The sequence below is a fragment of the Peromyscus maniculatus genome, chromosome 10, assembly GCF_049852395.1.
Source record: "Peromyscus maniculatus bairdii isolate BWxNUB_F1_BW_parent chromosome 10, HU_Pman_BW_mat_3.1, whole genome shotgun sequence".
In the NCBI taxonomy this organism is placed as follows: Eukaryota; Metazoa; Chordata; class Mammalia; order Rodentia; family Cricetidae; genus Peromyscus; species Peromyscus maniculatus.
The window spans coordinates 22,135,068-22,154,663 of NC_134861.1; the positions used below are offsets into that span (position 1 = coordinate 22,135,068).

The 19,596-nt window shown below is 48.0% G+C and overlaps 1 protein-coding gene across 1 annotated transcript in view; it reads left to right on the top strand.

Annotated features, from left to right (window-relative positions):
• Spred2 (sprouty related EVH1 domain containing 2) overlaps positions 1-19,596 on the top strand; it is a 107,524-nt gene that overhangs the window by 65,491 nt on the left and 22,437 nt on the right. The window contains exon 2 of the mRNA XM_006974824.4: positions 11,158-11,335. Coding sequence (XP_006974886.1) covers positions 11,158-11,335 — 178 coding nt within the window. The remainder of the gene's footprint in view (positions 1-11,157; positions 11,336-19,596) is intronic.

A 19,596-nucleotide genomic window follows, 5' to 3' on the forward strand; every position in this document is an offset into this window, starting at 1 on the left:
CGCTGAGCTACATTTCCAGGCCTATTTTCTTCCTTTTTCAAAGACTTCAGTAAACATGCCTTGCTCTGGGAATTTTATGATTGTGTAGTAACTAATGTTGAAGTGACGGGCTGCGCCTTTGTTGTGGTGGTGGGTCTTGGTGGCTTCTGGTCCTTCTCTATGAAAGGTATTCTGTCGCATTTTACTACCAGAAGTTTTTCCGCTTCTGCGGAATGCTTCAGTAGCATGTGTTTGCTGAAGCCCTTGGCAACTCTAAAGGACTAGAAAGCCAATTTTTTAAAAATCCAAAAGTTGAAAAGAGACCTCAGAAGCCCTCGCCTTGCCTGTGAAGAGTCTGTGGCTCAGCAGTAGACTTGGAGTGTCCCACCCAATTGTGAGAAGGGGATGTGTTACAGGATAGGTCTAGTTCTACTAATAAATCCCAAATGGAATGACCTCTGTTCGGGAGAAACAGCCAAGATGGTCCCGCCCCACCCTCCAGCTGTCGCTCTGTCCTGGATGGAGCGGTGCTGTGGGTAATTCTCGTTTCTCTAAATTCCTTCACAGTGTTACCTAGGCCAGGAAACCTTAAGATCCCCACAGCACAGAGAGAGCCCTTGTTTGTAAACAGCGTGGGGAGTAGCGGGTAACCACCCTTCATCTGTCCCGGGTCAGCAACCTTGAACAATCCCTTTCCCGTCTGAATGAGGGTCTTATGCAGCTGCTCCAGGTCTTTCTAGCCTAAGAGGTGTGTAAATTCACTTGCTTAATGTCTTCATCACGTGACCGGAGGCCTGCCCTCCTCTGGGCTGCCTCCTGGCCAGCGTCTGCTGGGGTGTAGAGATTCCACCCTCACCTCTGAGAGCAGGTACCTTGAACAAGTTCCGTTTGCAGCATCTCCCCTCCCTAGTGAAGGAGGTGCCGGAACCCTGGGTGAAAAGGAACTAAATGAATCGCTAACTCTTGCCACCTGAAAGGACACCCGTGGGGTGGGTCTCTCTAGAATATAAAGTGAGGCTCATAAAAGCCTGCCTGTGGCTTGTGGGCCTTGGCACTCCTTCCTTCCTGTGGGCTAAATTATCACCTTTTGTTTGGAACAGATCTTAAGAAGGACTGGCCCGTAAAAGGTTTTGTAGGTGTTGAATTTGGTAAAACTGGAAAAGTAATTTCCTGACCTTTTGACTGTGGGAGAAGGGCAGGGTAGCGGGAAATAAATACATCTGTGGACAGGACGGCAGGAGCCAGACTTCAGGGCAGTATTGACCGTGTATAGACCCAGAGTTCACACTCGCTGCCCTGTTGGCTGGTTTCCTGCTGACATGGCACTTCATTGCTTTCACGGATAACGAGGCGAGAGCGAAAAGAGAAGGAGACACACAAGTTCAGTGGCTGTGGGTCTGTCCGTCCTGGCTTGGAGATGGTTAACTTTAAGAACTCCCTCTGCCGTTTGTGGTTTTAAAAACTGGTATTGTTTTGTTGCTGGTGTGATTTAATGTGGTGGGGGTTCCTTCTGTTCAGTGACTCGCCGGTGTCTCTGTTAACTAGCCTGGGGTCTGAACGGGGGGGCCCCCAACATCGTTTACGGAAGAGCGAAGGGAAAGCGTGATTCCTTTCAGGTGAAAACAGTCAGTTTGTCTGTCTCAAGATGGAAATCCCTTAGATCTTGGCTAATTATGAACTCTGCTGACCCCAGGCTCACAGAGCAGACAGGGCCCTAAACCTCAGCTCAGCTTTGGCTCTTGACCTGCCAGAGCTCTCGGGTCCCTCCTTTTTGCCAAGTAGTCACCCTGAAACTCAACCCTCTAGGGCACATACTTAGTCTGTAAGAATTAGACACGTTTGCTTTATTTAAAAAAAAATAAAAACTAAATAAAATTAAGCTTATTTCCAAAACTACTGATGTCAGAGTTGTTTCGTTTTAGTGAATTTTGGACAAAAAGTCTGGGCTACCTCCAGTTGGTGTTTGGAATGTTGACAGACTATTAGAATAAAATATTTCTGTGGTTTCCTGAAAGCAGCAGCGTTAGCATTTTAAAAAGCTGCATAGAATGCTGTGGAGTTAACATCATGGCAGACACCACAGGTGCATATCGTTTTTGTGGTCCTGGAGTCTCTGGCCAGTGGCTGGTGCATCCCAGTGAGCAAGGGGTGGAGCAGAGAGGGCCCTGCAGCAAGGCGGAAGCTTGGCGTGACCTCATCTTGTACCTGTAATCCCCGCCTCAGGCGGGAGCAGAACTAGCGTGTGCTCAGTTTCGAAAAAGAATTTCTTTTCCTTTCCTTTTTAAGTTAATTTTTATTTTATGTGCTTTGGTGTTTTGCCGTGGGTGTCAGATCCCCTGGAACTGGAGTTACAGACAGTTGTGAGCCGCCCTGTGGATGCTGGGAACTGAACCCGGGTCCTCTGGAAGAGCAGCCATTGTTCTTGACTGCTGAGCCGTCTCCCCAGCCACCCCTCAACCCCAACCCCCCTTTTTTAAGAACTTGGATTCCTTTGAATTATTATTTTTAAAAATGTGGTTTGCATGTGCTTTTGATTCTGATGGATCTGTTCTTGCTGCCAGAGGGCATCACAAGCTTAACTTCTGGAGCTGGTGTTCTCGAATTCTCTAATTACAGGTGCAGTCCCCGGCCTACAGCTGAGAGGTGTGGCTGTTGCCGGACAGGGCCACCCTTAACTGACCGGGACCCCTTAGTGGGGAGAGGCCTGTGCCCAGAGTCCCTGCTCCCTGTGGCCCTGAGTGGAGCGATGAACTTTCAGCTGTGAAGACTGAAGCAAAGAGTCTCTTCGAATTTTCAAGAGAAGGGTCTCCCTTCCCTGCTGATGGTACATGCAGCATGTCCAGGAAAGCACCAGGCTCCCCTAAAATAAAGCAGTAGGGAACAAAGAAGTCCCCTGAACACTGCTTTCGTCCCCCGGTTACTCACCTCTGGAGGGTGCTTAGGAAGGCCACACTGACAGAGTGGCCCAAAAGCATCTTAGGTCACCTGCCTTAGCACATCTAAAATTGCTTTTCAGGTGCTGAGTCAAAGATGCACCTCTCTGTGGATTGGGTGTTTTGCTTTTTGGTTTTGTTTTCTGTTTTTCAAGACAGAGTCTCTCTGTGTAGCCCTGGCTGTCCGGGAATTCCCTTTGTAGTCCATGCTGGTCTCCAACTCAGAGATCCGCCTGCCCCTGCCTCCCCAGTGCTTGGATTAAAGGCGTGCGCCACCACTGCCCAGCAAAGATGTGCTTTTGATAACCCCTCCTCTCCAGACCAGGTTCTTCACCATCATTTTCTACTGGCCAGGGTGTGTTATGGTTTGAGATAGCTCGGCAGAACAGGATATAAGAGATACATGTGTAGGTGTGAAATTAACAATTTCATGTTAAATGCAATACAGTGGAGTTAGGCTAAGTAACGCAGCTCTGTGAACTGCTGTGAAGTAGCCCAGACTAGCATTTCATGAGGGGACGCCCAGGGTGTGTCCACACTGCCACACTTTCCACGCTCAGTGCGTGTGAATTCACTCCGGAATTGGCACTCTGACAGCAGAAAACTCAAAACCGCCTGGGCCATAGATCTCCCAGCTCACTAGGGGCCTCCATTAACACTTGCAGGGTCCCCAGTGTCTGCCCCCACCGCTGCCCCACCCCACCCCTACCCCACCCCAGGCTGCTTCAGTCTCCTAAGGCTCCCTGGGTTCACTTCCAGTTTTGATTACTTTGGCTTTGTTGACGCCTCTTGGCCAATATGGGCCACAGCACATAGCACCTAAGAGGAAAAACTGGACTGGGGAATTGTACTCTGCCTGGTACCCCAACCTGGGAATGGTGCTCTGCCTGGTACCCCAGCCTGCAAATGGTGCTCTGTCTGGTACCCCAGTCTGGGAATGGTGCTCTGTCTGGTGCCCTGACCTGGGAATGGTGCTCTGCCTGGTACTCTAATATCGAGGACTATGGGGGTCCAGCCCCTCGATAGTCCCCTCCCAGGGTCCGGGAAGAATCTACAACCAGCTGATAATTAATCTTTAATGGGAAGAAATGAATCTATGTACACGAAACTCCTTAGTCCATATACTTTATTATTCTGTGTCAGTTACAAGCTTATATTCTGCTCTCATATTTAGGTCATCTTTAGCCTGATTTCTCTCTACACTTGTCTGCGACCCCCTCTAGGTTCTATCTTAATTCCTTCATCTAGTTCTGCCCCTTCTAGGTTCTCATCCATCTTGTTCCTTCCCATATCTCTCCCCTCCCATCTCTTCTCATTCTACCTCATCTTGTTCTTCCCCATCTGGCTCTTCCTCCTCTTCCATCTCATTCCCCTAGTACTCTCTTGTAGCCCTTCAATCTGCTTCTTCCCCATCTCAGTTTGTTCCTCTCAAGTTCTTACCCATCTAGTTCTTCCATTCTCTTTTCTCTTCTCCGTCTTCCAGTGCCCTGGGAGTCCTGGTACATATACACTTACAAGCAGTAATCCCTTGGCAGTGCAAAGCCAGGCTTCCAGGGTCAAATGGAGGGGTGATAAGAATCACACAGGGAGGCAATAACCGTTAATTATCACTTGCAACCCCAAAGGGAAGTGACCAATGGGGAAGTGAATTAACTAAAGGCTAAATTCAGGTAATATCTAAGAAGAGGGCTCTTATGTGCTCAACTGTAATCTTAAACGTGGTTGGTAGAAAGTGTTAAGAATCTGTAAGTTGCTAGGTCAATGGGAGAAAATAAAACTGTCTTCTTTTTTTCCTGTGGCTCCTATCTGTCCAAGCTATCTGCCGTTTTTCTGCAGGGTGGGGGAAAGTGTGCTCAGTCGCTAGGCAACCTGTGTACAGCTAGATGCCCCTGGTGATAGTTAAAGGGAGATCTGGAACTAGAGGTAAGGTTTGAGAAAGGAGGAAGTAAGGCTTAATTGGCTCATCCGCCAGGCCTTCTTAAACAGGTAGCCTGGATGCTTAAGTCTGTTCTTAGAGAGTACAGAGGTATCTCTGATAAGGTACTTTCCTCCATCCGGTGATGGACCTGGCCGGATGCTACCAATAATGATAATTACAGGGAGGCTTGAACTGGGAGTTCTGGCTGAGCATAGCTGTCAGCACAGAAGGTTATCTAACTATTCCTAGAAGTGATTAGGTAAGGAGTTAGAGGTCTATAAAGTTAGTAAGGCTGTAAGAAAGGACGGTCGGAGCTGAATTGTGTAAAGCTATTACTTAACGTCCACCTGACCTAGGCGGTGTCTCCTTGTGGAATTTATCTTAAATCAGGAGACTTGCATGTGGACTGTTATTACTGCTAGTCCCTGAAAGTAGCCAAGGGAGATAGCTGATTCCAGAGAAAGCCTTTCCTGAGGCTGTTCTCCAAATGCCTGGAATGTGTAGGTCCAGAGAGTGGTCAGTCCACATTGTTAGCCCTTTTTAGGGAAAAGTCAATTGGGAAAACTATGAAGGCACACATGATTTTCATAACAGAATACAGCTGATATATAACAAGCCAAGTAACACCAAAAACTCCTTGGGATTTGGCTTCCTCTGGAGGAATTCCCTGATCCCTCCAGGTAGTGACTTTGCCATAACCAGCTGAGTTCTTATGATATTCCTGCGGCCCGCAGCACTCTAACCTGGGAATGATACTTTGCCTGGTACCCCAACTATGGGAATGGTGCTCTGCCTGGTACTCCAACCTGGGGAATGATACTCTGCCTGGTACCCCAGCCTGGGAATGGTGCTCTGTCTGGTACTCCAACCTGGGAATGGTACTCTGTCTGGTGCCCTGACCTGGGAATGGTACTCTGTCTGGTGCCCTGACCTGGGAATGGTACTCTGCCTGGTACCCCAGCCTGGGAATGGTGCTCTGTCTGGTACTCCAACCTGGGAATGGCGCTCTGCCTGGTACCTATACCCCAGAGGAGCTGGGGTTCCTACATACAAGCGAGAGACCTCTTGGCCTAATTGTCTGAGTAAAAGATACTTGGGGGGGTTCTAAAAACGTTGTACAATTTTAAAAAAAAATGCCCACATGCATAGTGAAGATACAAGTTGTCAGAGCTGTGTTGGAACCCCTGGGGTGGTGGGCCGGAAGTTCCGCGTGGGCACGGTTGACAGGAGAGGTTTGGATGCTCAGGAGCACAGTGACGTGGACACGGAGCCCGCTTTGTCTCGGGAAGGCTCTGTCCCTTGGCACTGAGCCCCAGCTGAAGGACTGGACCTGTTCAAGAGTCCTTTTAATCCCAGATACAGGGACGGGCGATTTCATAGATGACTCCTGAATTCCATTTTGTAGTCAGCTGCACTGGTCAGAAACACCTTCTGGCCAGCCTTTTTCTGAAGTGACTGGAACCCACTTCTCGGCTTCCCTAACCAACACTGGTGACGCCATTGCTCTTGGGAAGCAAACAGTTCAGAAAGGACCAGGACCCCTTCACCAAGCCTGCCTGTGGGTGTCTTGAAGGGAGAGTTGCTGCCCTCCCAGACTCACTAACCCTGCCAGAAATGGCATCTTTGCGACTGAATCGTCCGGAGGGCTAATACCGTTTTCCATAGTGGGCTAACTGACCATGCACGTAGTACGAGCTTAAGTCATTAATCTGGAGCCCCTGTTCCCCATGCATTTAAACATGCCTTGGATGGCTAGTACAGAGCAGCAAACCATGTAGCCGCCTTGCATAAAACCACATGGGTAACTTTTCTCACCCATCAAGTTCAGAATATATGATTTTTTAAAAACCAGGGCAGCCATCTTTTATGAATTCTCAAGTAATTGGCACTTACGATGAACACTTGAAAGCGCAATGCCAGTGGGCGATGACCAGCACCTCGGCTTCTCAACGTATTTGCCTTTGCCACAGTACCTTGCTGATTAATTTTACAGAACTCACTAGGTATGCACCATAAACATGCACATATATGGGCAATTTGGTGAAATCTAAGTGCCTTTGTCAATCTGTAGGCACAAAGGGGGGCTACTAGGGCATAGGGCTGTGATTAAAGTAAGTGTGCCTGGCTCCCGGAGAGGCTGGTGTTTTGGCTCGGCTGGCATCTGGGAAGTGGGCTGGGGAGTCTGAGACCTGGCTAATCCCTCCCTAGGTCTGGGGGAGAGGTAAAGGGGCTGGAGGAGTGAGCCTGATGTTTAGCGTGATGGAGAGATAAAGCAGCTGTGTGATCAGATGAGGGCTGGCCATGGGGTGTGCCGGGAAGGATTTATGGGGGTATGAAATTGGCTCCATCCCTGAAGGAAGAGGGGGCGGGCAGAGGGTCACAGATGGCAGGCGGAACCTTTCCCTCTGCAGGTGTGCCTGCAGCGCCATCCCTCCTGGTTTGTTTATGACCCTGTCTGCTGCTGAGGCTGGTGGTCTCAGGTGCTGTCCCCTAAGGTGCCTGACAGCTGGCAAGGCCCACTCTCTGCAGACTTACTCCACCGTTGTGATTAAAGCGAGCCTTCCAGCAAAAGCAGTGAGCTGCAGCTTCCCAAGCCACTGTGGCTCTGACACGTGGCCTCTATCACTGCCTTTAACCGGCAGGGTGGGTTCTGTCTTCCTTTTTTTAAAAAAACAGTGAAATGCAAAGAAGTGTCCTCAGCGACTGAGGAGGTCCGCCAGTGCTGACCAGCCTGGCCTGGGAGCACACATCCTCCACAGGACAAGGAGCAGCTTGTCACAACTTCCTGGAGTTCCTTTGTTTACTTCTGGCCGGCTCCAAGTCTGAGGAAAATCGCCATGGCCATTTTGAAATTGTTTTCTTTGCATTCTAATCCTGCCATAGGTTGATACCTGCCTGCTTTTCATTTTGAGGGGTTGTAGGACAAACTAGTTAGCATGTTGGGATCGTAAGGGGATTTTCTTAACAAACCACGTTTAAATGGGAAGGTCCCCAGTCTGGCAAGTTTGGCTCAGTGTCATTGGTCTTTTCCTGCACATGCTGCAATAATTGCCATTTTGGGGAGCCCGCCCTTCCTTCCTTCCTTCTTTCCTTCCTTCCTTCCTTCCTTCCTTCCTTCCTTCCTTCCTTCCTTCCTTCCTTCCTTCCTTCCTTCCTTCCTTCCTTCCATATCTCAGTTAAGCTATTGTGGTTTATAAGCAAATGAGAATCGATAGAAGGACTTTGTTGGTTTTGATTTTTTAAAAACCCTATTCATATTCCATATTCAGTCCATTGATCCTACAACCTATTGACAGGCTAGATACCATTGTGGGTCCTAGGGATGTAGGTGGGGAAAACGGCAAAGTCCCCCCCCCTTACCTAGTTTTACCCTGGTGGGCAAATGGTTACAGGGCCAGTAGTGTGAGGAGATTTGGGAGAGGTGGGGTTGGGGGTTGCCTATACAGATGTCAGGAAAGAACTCTCTAATGGAATAGGTTGTGCAGAGACCCAAGCGAAACAGGATGTGCATGATTGATATGTGGAGAGAAAGGTGAGACATGATGAGAAGAAAGGTCAGCTGCAAGGCCCTGAAGCAGGCATGTGGATGGGAAGCAAGGATGCATTCAGGAGGTCAGTCGTAGGCTGTGGATCTGAGCTGTTAGTACACATGATGAAGTCTGACTAACCTTTCTGTTTTGGGGGAAGGTGGATAAACGTGGACACAGGATGTCAATCGGCGCAGAACAGGACAGCCACAGTATTAAACATAGAGGATAGGCAGTGGTAGCACACACCTTTAATCCCAGCATTCCAGAGGCAGAAATCCCTCTGGATCTCTGTGAGTTCAAGGCCACATTGGAAACAGCCAGGCATGGTGACACACGCCTTTAATCCCAAGAAGTGAGCCTTTTAACCCCAGGGAGTGAAGGCAAAAACAGAAAGGTATATAAGTCGTGGAGACCAGAAACTAGAAGCATTTGGCTGGTAAAGCTTTCAGGCTTCTAGCAGCAGTTCAGCTGAGATTCATCGTGGATGAGGACTCAGAGGCATCCAGCCTGAGGAAACAGGACCAGCTGAGGAACTGGCAAGATGAGGTAGCTGTGGCTTGTTCTACTTCTCTGGTCCCCCAGCATTTACCCCAATAACTGGCCTCAGGTTTGATTTTATTAATAAGTACCTTCTAAGATTCCTGCTGCAGGGCACCGCTGCAGTAGCCTCAGGACAAGGGATGACCAGTCGGGTCAGCATAGAGACTATGGGGTAATAAAAGAGGTATCTGGCCATAAGAAGGGAGAACCCCAAAAGAGTGGGAGGACCTCGGGAAGGAAGAGTTCTACCTAACATGTATTGCTTGAGATGACTTAGACACGTAAGCGGAGACATGTCATCATCCGCTGTTGTCATTGGTCTCGATCTTGGTAGGTGGGAGGTAAAAGTGTGGTGAACACAGGCATTGTTGGCGTAGAGCCCTGTTGAGGTGGAGGAATGGGGAGCGGTTCAGACAGTGTGACAGGAGAGGCTGTGCAGACATGACAGCCATGGGGGGCAGATCCCAGCTGACTGGGGTTTTCCCAACAACACGAAGACATCCATCACCTTAGAACCGGGAAGCGGTTCTCTGAAGTCTCTCTGAAGTCATCTGGGCAGAGGGCAGACGTAGCGGAGTGCTCCACTTACAGTCTGTGACTGCGGCTCAGAACAAGCCCTGTGAACAGAGTGCGCTGGGGTTTCCCTTTGCCCGAATGCAGCAGCCTGAGTGGAGAGGTCGAGAGTGGAGTACAGGGGTGTAGAGAGCGGGGCAGGGAGAGCTAGGACAGGAAGAGCTAGTCCGCAGCAGACCCCTGGCCCCAGTGGGAAGAAGAGCTCTAGAGCCTGGAGGAGGGAACTGGGAGAGCAGTCAGTGGTGGTTGGAGAGCAGATGCTGGCGATGTTGATGTTGGCGATGGCTCACATCTGTATGTAATCGAGGCTATGGAAACAGAACCGGCCTCGTCTGTGTGGTATGAGATCAACCTAGGCTTCATGAGACTGTCTGAAAGAGGAAAGTAAGGGAGGTTTGGAGGTAGTGCCCATGTTGCTGGTAAGCTCCGGGGTTGGCTTGGTGTGCTGGGCATGGAGAGCTGTGGTTGGGTGCAAAGACATTGTAGAGAAGAGTCCCAGAAGCAAGATGCGCAGAGTATCGGAACAATCCTCCTGGGGGCATTGGGGACGGAACTGGGCTGTGTGCGGAGGGGTGGGGCGGTTTGCCTGACTGGTAAAGTCTTCTTGGAATGGGGGGTGGGGTGCAGAACCCCGAGTTGAAGAAAACTGAAGGCAGGTAGGGAACGGTCTAACGACACACACGTCTCTCACAGACTGGGGCAAGGATGGGTTTGCCTGAGCGATCCTCCGCCAAAGGGACTTCCTTTGTGTGGGAGGAGGCCTTGCCTGGGTGTGGGAAGGCAGTGAAGTCACAGCAGCAGGTCACAGAACGTCTGGGTGAGAGGTGAACAGGAGACAGGGTGTCTCTGAGATTGTGGCGTCTGTCCCTGAGTGCTGAGGTGGAACTCCAGAACAAAGGGACTCCCCAACGGTTGTGATTGCTCCCCTCAACTCTGGCACAGTGCCTGCCTGACATACAGAAGATGGGAATGTGTGCTCTAATGGGTCAAACAAAGAACTGTATGCAAAGAAGGAAAATACCAAGTGAGAATTTAATTTCCCTCAAACCAACAATGAAAGGGAACTGAAGTCAGTCTTTGGAGAAAAAACAATTTTTGTCAACAGTACAGTAGAGCTTAGGGCGAGATCATGTATTTAGACAGAGGAAAAGGAAGTCATAAGCAGAGGTTACGGGTGTGGAGAGGTGAGTTGACGTCTCCCGCCTACTGAAGTGGTGCATGGGATGGGGACTTTGTAATGCAGAAGTGGATTATTATATTGCTTGCTGAATAGGATTCTTCGTAAAATGTTAAAGCTTGTTCATTTATTGTAAACTGAGTTTAAATGATTAAAGTCGTAACATCCTTTTGAGTTACTAGGCCTGACTTTCCGACTGATGTCACATTCTAGAGATTAGCTTATTCATTCAGTGAATATTGATCACCCAGAAACTGGAGAATAGTATGCCCGTGTGTATCTTCAAGAGACTCGGAAGTAAAGTGTGGTAATTAGTGGGTGTCTCTCTGAAGATGGACTTTTATATTGTATTACATGTTGCTTTACTAAATGTCAAGATGGGCTCGCATTCCGGGCTGATGTCAGCCATATTTCTGCGCACCAACCAAGAGTAGTAGTGTCTTGCCCCGGGAAGCATGCTCTGCGGCTGCCAGACTGTTGTCATGCCCCTTCTTGTTGTCGTTTTAGTGACAGCTATATTGTGCGCGTCAAGGCTGTGGTTATGACCAGAGATGACTCCAGCGGGGGATGGTTCCCACAGGAAGGAGGCGGGATCAGTCGCGTGGGGGTGTGTAAGGTCATGCACCCTGAAGGCAATGGACGAAGCGGCTTTCTCATCCATGGTGAACGACAGAAAGACAAACTGGTAATGACAGACACACACCGCGGGAGTTAACGTAGCAGTGACTGATTTCTTTATATAAGTTACAGCCCTTTCCCCCCTTTTATAGTTTTAATGTAGCCTTCCCTTTCCAGTGCAGCCCCTCGGCCACATCCAGAATGCATGTCACAAGGGGGTTTGGCTGTCTTGTTTGCCATCTTTAAGGTGTGCCCTTGTAACAGGTGTGTAAAGCAAAAGCCTGTTCTTTATTATTACAAATCATATAACAACAAACTGCGGAATCGGGGTTTTCCATGGGAGGCGTGGGTGGGAGGAAGTTAACATGTGAGACAGCATCACCTATTCCTTCTAAATAAACCTTTGTCTGAAAGATACCGGAGCCTGGGCTGAGGGAGGTGGCCCAGAGTGTTTGCTATGCCAGCGTGGATACCTGAGTTTGGGTTCCTGTAGCCATATAAATCACGGTGGCCATAAAGGCCTGTGACCCCAGCACTGTGGGAGACCGAGACAGGAGGATCACCAGGGCTTCCAGACCCGGCCTTGGCTCCAGGATCAGTGAGGCACCCCGTCTCAGAGGAACAAGATGAAGGGTGGGGAAGCGGGGTCCCTGACGTCCTCCTCTGGCCTCCACTCACAAAAGTGTACATACACCACACAAACACGTCCAGCTTTTATCTCGTGAGTAATTAGGAAAGCATCGGTGGTGGAGGAAAATCACGAAGAACAGCAGCTTTGGAAACAAGTCCATGGGAAAGTGAGTCTTACCCAAGGGTGGGATTCCATGAAGTCTCCTGGAGGAACCTGGGTGGCCAGTCACACCACGGTTTATGATAGGGAGGAAGGTGGACCATCCAAGTCCAGGTTATTCTTTTTGCGGGGTGCCAGAGCTCACACCTAGGACCTCATGCATGTTAAGCATGTGCTTTAACGCTGAGCCACACCCCCAGTCCAAGCTACTCACCTTTCCTTACTCTCTGCTCAGGATTGAACCCAGAGCCTTGAACATGCTAGGCGAGCACTTTCTCTGTAAAGTGCTGTGTGTCCCCAGTCCTGAGTCTCCTGTAGACTATTCTAAACATAGTTTACTCTCTACTGTCTGTGTAAGTATATGTTCAGAATCTACAGTGACGAATAATGTGATGGGTTGTATAAGATCTCCCAGAGAAAATGCACATGGCTTCACACAATGTTGGTGTTACATTTGAGACCCTGGGCAAGTTTTATGTGTGAATGTGTAGATATTATTTTTTTGGGTTTTTTTTTTTCAACCACTTATTATGGTTGAAGAGAATTACCAAATAGATAAGACAGAATAGTTTGTAAATATCACAAATAAATGAACTGAAATGCCACTTTACACTTAATTCATTCCTAAAGTTTCTCCCAGTGTAGGCAGTGTGACCACACTATAAAGAAAACGAAGTGCCAGGTGTGTGGTGGTACACACCTTTAATCCTAGCACTTGGGAGGCTGAGGCAGGCAGGCAGGCAGATCTCTGTAAGTTCAAGGCCAGCCTGATTTACACAGCAAGCTCCAGGCCAGTCTGTATAGTGAGACCCTTTCTCTGTCTGTCTGTCTGTCTGTCTGTCTGTCTGTCTGTCTGTCTGTCTCTCTCTCTCTCTCTCTCTCTCTCTCTCTGTCACACACACACACACACATACACACACACAAAAGAAAAAAAAGAGTTTAGGAAAAAGTGGCTTGCTACTGTGTGCCGGCATGTACTTCTAGCTGGCACAGGGTTAGCCCTTTAGTTAGGTGATGCCCCGGGAATGATTTCTTGTTCTTGAGGACCGTATTTAATACAGCAGTACACAGATCCCCAAACCAAAGCAGAGTCACGACACACAGCATATCTTCACATGCCTTTTGTCAGTTTGTAAAGAGCTTTGCGTCTCTTACCTGTCACCTACATTCTCTTTAAGAACGTGCCCATCTTGCTCACACTAATGTGATGTGATATTAGACCATCTCCTTAGCGTCCAGTCCCCCGTCCCTGTCTGTCTCCCCCCCCTCCCCCCCCATCACCATAGTATTAGGAAGACACATTTAACTGCATTTTCCACATTTCATGTTTTTTAAGAAATAATTTGGAGCCGGGCAGTGGTGGTGCACGCCTTTAATCCCAGCACTCTGGAGGCAGAAGTAGGTGTATCTTTGAGTTCTGAGTTCAAGGACAACCAGAACTACTCAGAGAAACCCTGTTTTTTTTTTTTTTTTTTTTTTAAAGGAAGAAAGGATGAATGAGTGAATGAATGAATGAATGAATGAATGAATTTGTAGTCTGATTTTCACAACCTTTAGTGCCTAGGGGTGCTGCTATGTGAGATTTTCCTTTAACATTTTGAAGTCATATGTTTTAAATCTCTGTCATTTTGATAGAATGGCAGTGGTCTCCATTGATTACGTATGAATGACCTCATGTGGTTTCCTGCTTGTTAAAAAAGTATAAGCGGCAGTCAGGCAGCCGGATGGCTCAGTGTCTGCGGGCACAAGCAGCTCAGCCCAATGGCCTGAGTTCAATCCCTGGGACCCGCAGAGTAGGAGAGAGCAGACTCCTGTAGATTCTCCTCTGACCTCCATGCCTCACACACAGGCACATACAAAAAGAAGTGTGGTTCTCTTCTACTTCATTGGAACCGAGTTATCTGCCAGTGTCCTTTTCGTATTGACCGACTGGAACTTACTCTTCATGTGTGTCCTGCCCTCTCCTTACCTGCCTTGTTTACCGATAATAGATTTTAATAATCTGTTTCTTGTCTTTTTCCGCTTGCATCAGTATTCTTATTCTGCAGAACTTCGGTAGAGAGTCTTTCCTTTGTATCCCCCCTTTCTAGTCTGCTTGGAGACTGTCTTCACGTGAAGGGTTCTGTACCCTTAGGACTATTTCTGATTTGTTGTAGATTGTCAACCTGGAATAGTCTCCATTTCTGGCTTTGTAGCCAAGGATGACCTTGAACTCCTAGTCCTCCTCCCAGGCTCTGGGATTACAGGCGTGTGCCACCAAACCCAGCTTTAAAATGGTGAGACTGTCAGCCCCAGCCCCTGCCTTTCAAACTGCATTATGAATTTGTGTCTTCCCAGTGACTTATACATAGTAACTACAAACGTTTCCCTTTTTGTCCAAGGAAACCTCCGTTATATTCATGCCTCATCTGAAAAGGGAAGAAACTGTCTCCACAATACAGTAATGCATTGCTTCCCGAGTCCAGCATGGGCCACTTGTCCGTGTCCACCTCCCATGGAATTGTGGGCCAGCCTCTGATGGCTTCTGAGGATGCCATCAGATGATGGGATGGTGCCATCTTCCAGGTGTACCTTTGCCCACCGTCCATTTCTGCATCTCTCCATCCCTCTTCTGTTCCCTTTGCTGTCACTCTGGCCTTGGGTACCGGTGGCATTTAAATGACACGCCCGCACACCTGCTTGTGCTTTTCTAACCCCACGTTGTCCCTTTCACTCTGGGAAATTCTGGGTTCCACCCCCACCCCCACACGGTTTGCAGATACAGTGGCATCTCTGTGATCTCCCTGCTCCGTAAGGCAATGCTTCTGCCCGCGGGAGCCCATGAGCCTGGGGGAGTTCTGAAGGGGGCGGGTGGTTGGAGGAAGTCCCTTTAAAGGTGAGGGGACTCTGAGGTGGTGCTTGGCTGAGCTTGACATGGAGGCCCTAATTCCCCGTATTTCAGCTGGGCACGAGGTGCTTTTTCATAGGAGTGTGTGGGGAGTTGTTCCAGGTAATAGAGTTCTAGAAGTCAGCACATTTTGCATTTTGAGTGTGTGTGTGTGTGTGTGTGTGTGTGTGTGTGTGTGTGTGTGTGTGTGCGCGTGTGTGTGCACGCTCATGCAGAGCACTCTGTATTGGAGCCTGTGAGTTTAACTGACATTGCTCCTACATATACCCATTCATAAGCTGTCAAAGAATTTTCGGTAATAGGGAAAATCAAGTTGTCCTGAGAAATTATATGTAAACTCACACTTGGCATCTCTGCTGGCCCGAAACTCACGCTGTGGTCCAGGCTGACCTCAGCCCCAGGCTTGATCATCCTCGCTCCAACCCCCCAAATGCTTGGATAAGAAACAGTGTTGAGATCACAGGTCTGTGCCCCCATACCTGCCCCTTTCCTTATGATTGTGGTGTTCTCCCTAGGGTGTTTGTCAGAACCCAGCCGGTCACATGGTCTTTCTTTCCTTTGTTTTTGGTTCGGTTTGGTTTTTGGAGACTGTTTCTCTCTGTAGTCCTGGCTGTCTAGAGACTCACCAGACTCTGCCACCCAAGCCCTGGGATTAAAGGTGTGTGCCACCACTGTGTGGCGGGTCTCTGGTGGCCTTGGTTTTTAAGACAGGGATTCAGGTAGTCCAGGCTGGCCCAAGCTCTTAGGTGAGGATGACCTTGACCTTCTGATTCTCTTGCCTCGTCTCCCAAGAGTACAGGCATGTGCCACTGTGCCCAGTTTATCTGATGCTGGGGACCCGGGGCTTCTTGGATGATGGGAAAGCCTCCTTCAGACTAAGCTGCGTCCCAGCCCACACCTTTTTTTCATGCTGTCTTCCGTGAAACTGTTTAATCCTTCACCTTGAGTGAATGTCTTACTCAGGCCTGATTCTGTAGCATCATGAATTGGTTGCCTGGAGAAGAGAACGTGGGGTTTGCTGGGATTAGGCCAGTCTTTTGGATAGTGACACATACTGTATAATAAAAGGTTTCTTTTAGCTTTTTGTTCTTGGTGGCTCGGAAGGCACAGGGGTTGAGTTAGAGCCCCAGCCCTTTCTTCTTTGAGACAAGCTGTCAGTACAGAGCCCTTCCTGGCCTTGACCTTGCAGTCCTCCTGGATCAGCCCCCCTGGTGCTAGATTGCAGTCATGTGCTACCATTTCTGCTCCACACCCCCAGTCCACAGCCCCCTCCTCTTGTTATTTATTTAATGGCATTGTGTGTGTGCTCTTGCACACACACATGTGCATGGTGCATGCATACATACCACAATGCGTATTTGAAAGTCAGAGGACAGGCCTGGAGAGATGGCTCAGCAGTTAAGAGCTGCTCTTCCAGAGGATCCGAGTTCAATTCTCAGCCCCCACGTGGCAGCTCACAACTGCCTGTAGTTCTAATTCCGGTGAAATCTGGCCCCTTCACACCAACATACATGTGGACAAAACACCAGTGCACTTAAAAAAAATAAAATCTTTTTTTTTTTTAAAAAAAAAATGCAAGTCAGAGGACAGATGGGTCAGCAGAGAGGACCCGGGTTCAATTCCCAAAGCCCACAGGGTAGTTCATCACCATCTGTAATGCCGGTCCCAGAGGATCTGACACTGTCTTCTGGCCTCCACAGACCCCAGACGTTCCACAGGGTGCACAGACATGACATGTACACAAAACACGCATACACATAAGGGAAAACAATAATCGAAACAAAAGAGAGTGTTTAATTATTGGTAAACTGTCCAGAACTCTGATTTTTTATTTTTAAACTTGTAAGTTCAGATTTTATCATTAGGGATGGGAGACTCCAGTTATTTCCTCTGTGAGGCAGCAAGCTCAGTTAGCTCATTTCCAAGAAAATCTCTGCCAAATACCCAGTCTGCCATACCTGGTCTACTGGTTGATCTTTTAATAACGATGATGATTCACAGAGAGAGAGAGAGAGAGAGAGCGAGAGCGAGAGCGAGAGCGAGAGCGCGTGTGATTACAGCTGCCTGAGGGCGCGTGCTGCAGTCCCAGCGCCTGGAGCGTGGAGGCAGGGAGAGCAGGAATTTGACCCAGCCTCAGCTTATTTATCAAATCTAAGGCCATCTTGGGCTACATGAGAAACCCTGTCCAAAAAGGAGGGGAAATGAAAAAAGTTAATTCAGCCTATGAAAGAGCCCAGCTCACCAATGAGGTCGTCATACCAGCCGGTCCAGTGACAGTCGCCCTGCTTCCTTGATCAGAAGAGGGGAGGCGTAGGAACCCTACCCTGTTCTGACTGTGCATCTGTCCAAGCCGGGCTTTCTTCGCCACTGTTACCGACCAAAGCAGCATGTTAGCAAACGCTGAGTATAGAGAAGCTAATGTGAGGATCCGGTAGTGTGTACTTCAGATCACGCCGGGATGTAGAGGGTTAAGGACGTCCCTGAGTAAATAAAGCTGGTGTTGCGTGTGGTGATGGCTGTTAGTAGCTCATTGCTGCCATGAGGCAGTTACATTGCCCTCCCTTTCCTGCAGAAATGTCTCCACAGAGTGGAGAGGGCAGAAATGGTACTGTGATACTCCCACTTCAGAAGGACAGAAAGGGGCTGGAGATTAAGAAGGCTCTTGGAAGCCCACAGATCAAATTTGGGAAACTATTTATATGTAAGAGTGTAGGTGGTAGTGTTGTTTGTGAAAGGAGCCATTTGTATGGAACCTGGTTAAATAAATCCATGTCTGTACAGGGAAACATCTATCACACAGCCTCTGAGAAGAACCGTTATTAACTCCTGTCTCTAGGGTGTTGAGGGTCTTTGGTTGGTTTTTGCGCACGCGCGCGCACACACACACACACACACACACACACATGCTAGAAATCATCCAGGGCTTTGGGCATATTAAAAGCACATGCTCTTCTGCTACGCAGCGTAGACGGATGCACACATGCTCCCTAAGACATGCTTTTTAATTTTTTTTATGTGTATGAATGTTTTGCTGTTTGCTTGTATGCATCCTGCATGTGTGCCTAGTGTCCATGGAAGTCAGAAGAGGATGTTTGATCCCCTAGAACTGGAGTTACAGATAATTGTGAGCCGTCACCATGTGGGTGCTGGGACGTGAATCTGGGTCCTCTGGAAGATCAACAATTGTTCTTAACAGCTGATCCATCTCTGCAGCCCCCCCCCCCAGACATACTTTTAAGGTAAACAAAAGACCAGTTGCAGAATCAATTGATAGAAATGGTTCTGCTGAACTACAAATTTCTGTACATATGTAAAAAAGGAGCAAGGGGCCAGGGCTGTGCCCACCGTGACCGTGGGAAACAAGGCTGGAGCCCTTCCGGCATTCACGTAAATCTCCTAACTCAAAGGCTGGGCCAGGGGCTCAGTTGTTAGGTTGCTTGCCTAACATGCACAAAGCCATGGGTTCCATCCCCAGCATGGTTTGAACTGGGCATGATAACACAACCTGTAATCCCAGCATGGAGGAGGATTTAGAAGGTCATCTTCAAATACATGGAGAGATCAAAGCTACCAAAAAGAAATGGTTAGACAATGATAACCAAAGGCTGATTTTTTTTTTTCATTCTAAAAATACAGGAAAATTGAGTCTCTTTGTTTTGGCAAAGAAAAAAATAAGCAATAATAACTTGAGACTTTGAATTGAAGCCTTTGGATTCTGAAATGGATGACATTTGTTAGTTAAAGCCTTGATTATTTGGACTTCCCCAATTTGGAATGAAGCTGGGCTGGCATTTAGTCATTGTGCTATTCTTAGGGGAAAATGACCATGATAAGCAATTTAATCATAAATAGAATTATAAGAGGCTGTCCTCTTCAATACGATGTTATAAAATTACCATTCAGTGCTGCTATTAATATGCCAATTTGACTATTGTTATTAATTTAGGGAACATTTAGTGAGCAGTATTTTATTTCTTATTGCTTTGACATATTCTTGAAATTTATTCTTAAATTTAGATTTACCCTAATTTAGGTAGACTTTTATTCTTGCCCTTCATTTGGCCTAGATTAACAATCTCACATTGTGTTAGTGGCAGGGCTTGGCAAAACGAGGTCAAGGCTGTGAAAACCCAGCAGAGTCACTTTGGTGTTTGTGATAAAGCTGTTAAATAGTTTGGGATTTTTATTAATGAGAACATGAAGTTGATGTCTGCTTGATTGCAAAACTTCTGTGACATGAACCAAACGTTCGTGTCTGTCATCGAGAGCGCTGCATAGAAGGGCAGTTGCGCTATAACACATCTTGGCCATCTAACTAGGGGAGCAAGGTCAATGCATAAGAAACTGTTAGAGACTATTGGACCAGGTACAGAATTAATTGTGAATGTAGCGAGTAAAATTTGAGGTGTCCTGGGGAGTCCATGTGACGATGCTGTTCGGTTTTTCAGTGTTTTCAGACCACATTCTTGCTGATAACATTGGAGGTGTTTTCCGTCTTAGGTAAACAGGACTGGGTTTGATGCAAAGACCAAAAGCCATTCCTTAGATTTATTCATTAGGAACGTGGAGAGTGTGCAAATAATCCTAATGTACAGTTAGTAGTGACGCCACCAGATTAGAACCGAAATGGGGGCCGTGTGCACAGGAAGTT